The sequence below is a fragment of the Priapulus caudatus genome, unplaced genomic scaffold (assembly GCF_000485595.1).
Source record: "Priapulus caudatus unplaced genomic scaffold, Priapulus_caudatus-5.0.1 Scaffold81, whole genome shotgun sequence".
Classification (NCBI taxonomy): domain Eukaryota; kingdom Metazoa; phylum Priapulida; class Priapulimorpha; order Priapulimorphida; family Priapulidae; genus Priapulus; species Priapulus caudatus.
The window spans coordinates 700,272-706,189 of NW_014577142.1; the positions used below are offsets into that span (position 1 = coordinate 700,272).

At 41.4% G+C, this 5,918-nt stretch overlaps 1 protein-coding gene across 1 annotated transcript in view; it reads left to right on the forward strand.

Moving 5' to 3' along the window:
• The window catches only part of LOC106821655 (sorting nexin-14-like), a 40,844-nt gene that overhangs the window by 23,240 nt on the left and 11,686 nt on the right, over positions 1-5,918 (forward strand). The window contains exons 12-17 of the mRNA XM_014826545.1: positions 2,151-2,306; positions 2,880-3,004; positions 3,743-3,801; positions 4,998-5,030; positions 5,245-5,327; positions 5,736-5,791. Of these exons, the coding sequence (XP_014682031.1) occupies positions 2,151-2,306; positions 2,880-3,004; positions 3,743-3,801; positions 4,998-5,030; positions 5,245-5,327; positions 5,736-5,791 (512 nt within the window). The remainder of the gene's footprint in view (positions 1-2,150; positions 2,307-2,879; positions 3,005-3,742; positions 3,802-4,997; positions 5,031-5,244; positions 5,328-5,735; positions 5,792-5,918) is intronic.

Sequence of the window (5,918 nt, forward strand, 5' to 3'; positions counted from 1 at the left end):
CACCCACCAACACTAACCCTAACACCAACACTAACTCTAAACCACTAACACTAACCCTTAACCACCCACCAACACTAACCCTAACCACCAACACTAACTCTAACCACTAACACTAACCCTAACCACTAACCCTAACCACCAACACGAACCCTAACCACCAACTCTAACCCTAACCACCAACACGAACCCTAACCACCAACTCTAACCCTAATCACCAACTAATCCTCACCACCAACCCTAATGTAACCCATCAAATAAACCCATCTGATATATCCCGTAAGCTCAGTCCGAGGTTCTAACGCAGCAATGAACCAGTAAGGCACGGGCTGACGGATAACTCACCAATTCACTGCTAATTTCCATGTTGTCTTCTTCTTACTGCGTTGACGTACGTGACGCGGGGCACATTGCACCCGTAGCTCGCACAGTGCAAGCGCGTTCTCGTATTTATCACCGGATTCTTTTGCGCGATTGCGAAACGCGAGCCGGGGAAGGAAACGCGGTCTGGTGATGTCCCAGGAAGTGTGTCACACTGTCAGGTTGTCAATGTGTCGCGTACAGTCACGCTGACGCAGGCAGCTCTGACGTTCCCCTCTCACAAATGCCATACAGCAAGCGTTGAGTCATCCGCGCCCGTGCCCCCCTATACTAAGTTGTTGTTGCTCTCTCGCTCTCTCTCTCCCTCTCTCTCTCTCTCTAAGTGCGAGTCTGGTTTTAATTCACGCTCGCGTGATCTCGAGGGGGGGGGGCGAATTCTTGAACCCCTATTGAGCAGCTCTGTATCCAGCGGCTCTGTGTGTAACGCAGTGCGCCTGGCCATGCTGCCTACCTATCGTGGGAACGTTGCCACGCTGTCTCTGGCCGTATTTTAAACGGAGGTTGTACTGCGAGTCTATAGAGCAAAAGTTAATCTTTCGGGCGGTCTCCCTCTGTGTAGCTGCACCCGCAGGCAGGCATAGCTACACAGCTGCACTGTTTATCCCGTTACTTGAAACTAACGTGTGGCGACACCGGGTTGTTATGTATACACCCGTCTGCGCCTGTCTGTTTATGCCAAGTCTTTGGTTAACTTTCAGCTGGCCTTGAAGAACGTTCGTAGCGAAGATATAAACGGACCGTAAATGGTCACGGTCGAATCTCATTCACCTTCGAGTCTTTTTAATGTAAATTACGTTTCGTGTCTTGGTTGTATACTGTGGTGACTTTTATTCGTCAAAGTCAATCTAGTGCAACCATGTCTCATATCAAAATGAGTAATTTCATTTAGGAAAAGCAATTTTATTAAGTTTTTAGCGTACATTTTTTTAAATAATTCAGCATTGCTGTAAATATCTAAACGTTCGTTTTCTTCTAACATATAGGTCGATAAATAATTTATGTTATTCTCAATGCTAGTGCTGTTTGGTGCGTTTCATGTCTAGGAAATTGTTTCGTCCTTGCTGAGAGAGTGTGGTACACCTCTGAGTCTCTAGTAGTAACCAGACCGGTTCACAATAGACTGATAATCCAATAAATGAATGGACGCAGTAGGGGATGTTGAAATGATTACTTTACTATCTAGTTGATTATAAAATTCATGATGCACTCTTGTTTTGTATGCTTGGGGCTGGCATGTAAGACGTATAATGCATATAATGCATTAATAACTGTAATGATATGTTCAACTGTTGAATTTCATGTATAAGTGTGATGATGGTATTCTAGTGTGCTTGTACACATGACATTGTCTGGTATACTTGACATTGTCTGGTACACTTGACATTGGCTGGGACACTTGACATTGTCTGGCACACTTGACATTGTCTGGCACACTTGACATTGTCTGGCACACTTGACATTGTCTGTCACACTTGACATTGTCTGTCACACTTGACATTGGCTGGCACACTTGACATTGTCTGTCACACTTGACATTGTCTGTCACACTTGACATTGTCTGGCACACTTGACATTGTCTGTCACACTTGACATTGTCTGGCACACTTGACATTGTGTCAGCTGATCAGTTTTTCCTGGTTTATTGTATACAATGGTGACGTAGAAAGAAAATATTCTGGAAAAAGAATCTCGAATAAATGTCACTTTTTCCTCTGTCCTCGAGACAACATCTCATTATTTCTTGCGTTCGTGTTTTTTTTTTTTTCCGCTAGACGACTTCAACAAGAACATACTGAACCCCGATTTGACGAACGACGACATGGGTTTGCTGTTCAAGGAAGCGAAGAACATCTTCAACACCTACTGTGCGGAGAACGCTCCCGATCGTATCAGCTTCGATCCTAACACAGTCAGGGATCTCAAAGAAAGTAAGTTCCGGCACGGCTGAACCCCGGGAAGGGTTCGATGAATTCAGAGCGAGGGAGGAACTGAGAGGGGTTGAGGGAGATCCCCTCAGAGATGAGTTTTGAGAAATATGGTTGTAATCTGATCGATTGTTCTTAACACGATATTTTATGTTTGTAACTGTTTTGCTCTGTCCTAACTGAGATGGTTTATTGTGACCTACGGAGAACAGTACGCCTGTTGTCATAAATGGAAAGGAAGATGGTGGGGCTGGGGGCATTCTGCCCTCTGGACCCCCTAGATATAAAACTCTGCTCATGTATGTATAGATACTGTTCTCAATTTGCATGAGAGTTTGGATCAGTGTTTCTAATGACCATAAATCCTGAGAGAATCGTGCAGTTCGTTAACAATTGTGTAAGAGATGCTATCATGGATCAGTAGTCGTCATATAAGATGCCATAATAGATATTATCTTATCGATATATATCGATATTATAGCGATATATTATCGATCTTATATATATATTATCGATCATAAGATACATGGATCGTTTGTTATCAGATCAGTAATTGAGATTAACTCGTTGTTTCAGTCCTAGATGGCAGCACCGAGGACGTGGTGAAGCTGCGTACGACGCCACCACTGTTCAAAGCATATGAGCATGCGTATAATCTCTTAGAGAACATATACTGCCCGATGTTTCAACATGGTGACGACGTAAGCTTACATCCCTGTGTATGTCCTGCACCAGGAAACAAATTACTTTTTTTCATGGAGCTCTTTTTCAAAAGTCTGTTGGAAAAATAGCTCTTGTCAAAATGTGATGGGAGCTATTTTGAGCCTCACGGAGCGATTTCGGAGGTTTGAAGAGCGAATCGCTCATCGCGCCCGTGTATTTTTTACCCTGTCCTGCACCTGTGACATTCCCTACTCTCTGCCTCTGGCTGTAGCATTCATGTACATAGTATCCAACCTCACTTTAGATGCTCTTTAGACCTTCAGGCTCCTGGGATACACAGGTCATTGGTGAACTCCCTCCATGTCGCTCGGTTGGTTGCCTTCCGCTCCATTTCCCTCCAGGTGTAGCCCTTCTTCCTAGACCCTTCAGTCACCTGGGAGATTCATGTCGTTTGTGAACTCCCCCATGTCACTCGGTTGGTCACGTTCGCTCCATTTCCTCCAGGTGTAGCTCTTCTTCTTCAGTTCAGCCTTTGAGTCTCGCCTCCAGGTTGGCTTGCTTCTTCCCACACGTCGTCTTCCTTGCGGGTTCCAACTCAACCAAACGTTTGGATGCTGTCTTATGTAATTTGTGAGCTTAGATTATTTAACGTGTCTTGCATTCGTAAGTTGGAGTAGTTTATTTGAGTTTTTAGAGCTATATGGCGGGATGTAGTTGTGGCTACTATAGTGTCCTTACGATATATTGTTTGAGCTATATATTATTATCCGTTCCAGTATTTTAAGATGATCTGTGGAAGTCGAATAGAGATGAAAATCTCGAGAAGTACGTCAAGGTAATACACACACACACACACACACACAACAGTGACACACACACTCACACCACACACACACACACTCACACACACACACACACACACACACACACACACACACACACACACACACACACCACACACACACACACACACATACTCCCATTAAATATTGCTCCTCCAAATTCCCACTGTTCCCATTATATACTATACTAATACTATATACTGTACTATACATACTATACTATACTATACATACTGTACTATCTATAACGTACTATACTATGCTATGCTATGCTATACTATGCATGCTATGCTATGCTATGCTATGAGCTATGCTATGCTATGCTATGCTATGCTATGCTATGCTATGCCTATGCTATCTAGCTATGCTATGCTATCCATACTATACTATATACTGTACTATACTATGCTATCATGCTATACTATGCTATGCTATGCTATGCTATGCTATGCTATGCTATGCTATGCTATGCTATGCTATACCATAGTATACTATACTCATACTATATATTGCTATGCTATGCATGCTATGCTATGCTATTGCTATGCTATCGCATGCCATGCTATGCTCATGCCATGCCATGCATGCCATGCCATGCCATGCCATGCCAGCATGCCATGGCATGCCATGCATGCTATGCATGCTATACTATACTATACTATGCATACTATGCTGCATACTACAACACTACACTACACTACACTACACTACACTACACTACACTACACTACACTACACTATACTATACTATACTATACTATACTATACTAAACTATAGTATACTTTAGTATACTATAGTCGCATACTATACTATACCCTCATATCAGTGGGTAAATATACTCGGTGTTTCTAACTGCAGCATTCCCAATGATGTAGGATTCTTGGCATATCAGAATGAATTAACTGCACTTGCTACATACATCATCATGGCGCCATGTTTAATCCTCGCTACTGTTGTTAATGCTGAAATTCATTGTGACCTTCAAAGTATAGATGCAACACAATGATAATGAACGTAAACAATATGTACTATTTCTCTTTGTATCGTCTACATTGCTAATTTTTATTAGTTTGTAGTATTTATCTCGCGAGCTGTAAATGAATGCATTGATTGATTCGTTAGCTTTCAGCTTCAGTTATTTCTGCACTTCTGAGAGTGATTCAAATTAGGATGGTTGTTTCTTTGCAGTACTTCCCTGTCGAAGTTTACAGATGGCAGCAGGTAAATGCAACTTGAATTGGCGTCATATTCATATACGTCTGATTTTGTCGTGATCACAATTCATCTTTCTCCTGTATGATAAATAAGTCGGACAAAATATATCCACAGTATCTTTAGTAATGGTTTGTGTTGTTTGATATTGTTGCATTCATATTGTTTATTATAATAATTAATATATAAATATATTAGTAAATAATTAATATTATTATCTTAGGACAATGAAGAAAGCTAGTGACACGTTGGCAGCTGTTTCAAAGTTCAGCAACAGAATTAAAGGCGTATTTAAAACGAGTACAGGTAGGTTTAGTTTGTGTCTTACATTATCATGTTATATTTGATCACGTTCAGAACATCGATATTCACTGCTTCAATAAATGATTCCCCTTTAAGTGAGTTTTTAGAATGGTTTAATTCTGCGCTGTGTTGAGGTGAGCTTAGAATATCTGTAGACGTGGGTAAAACTACTAGAATTTTTCATGTTCAGAACATCGATATTTACTGCTTCAATAAATAATTCTCTATAAGTGTGTTTTTAGAATGGTTTAATTCTGCTCTGTCTTGAGGTGAGCTTAGAATATCTGTAGACGTGGGTAGACGTTATATCTGTAAGGCTACCCAGAATTGTAATCGGATGATAAGGATTGTGGCATCTACTCCTCCTGCCTTACTACAAGTGTGTAACGTACCCCTGTTGTTGTTTTTCAGTGGATGGTAGAGTGATAGAGGTAGAAGATTATGGAGACTTAGCTGACAGCTTACTGGTAGGTCCTGCCTTCACTTTAACTAGTATTTTAGATTGTAGGGGGCAGGCAAAGTGTAAAGAAAGGGAGGGGATAAGGGCAAGGTAACACAGTTAATTTTTCTAACTGTTTATAATACGGGAAAAGA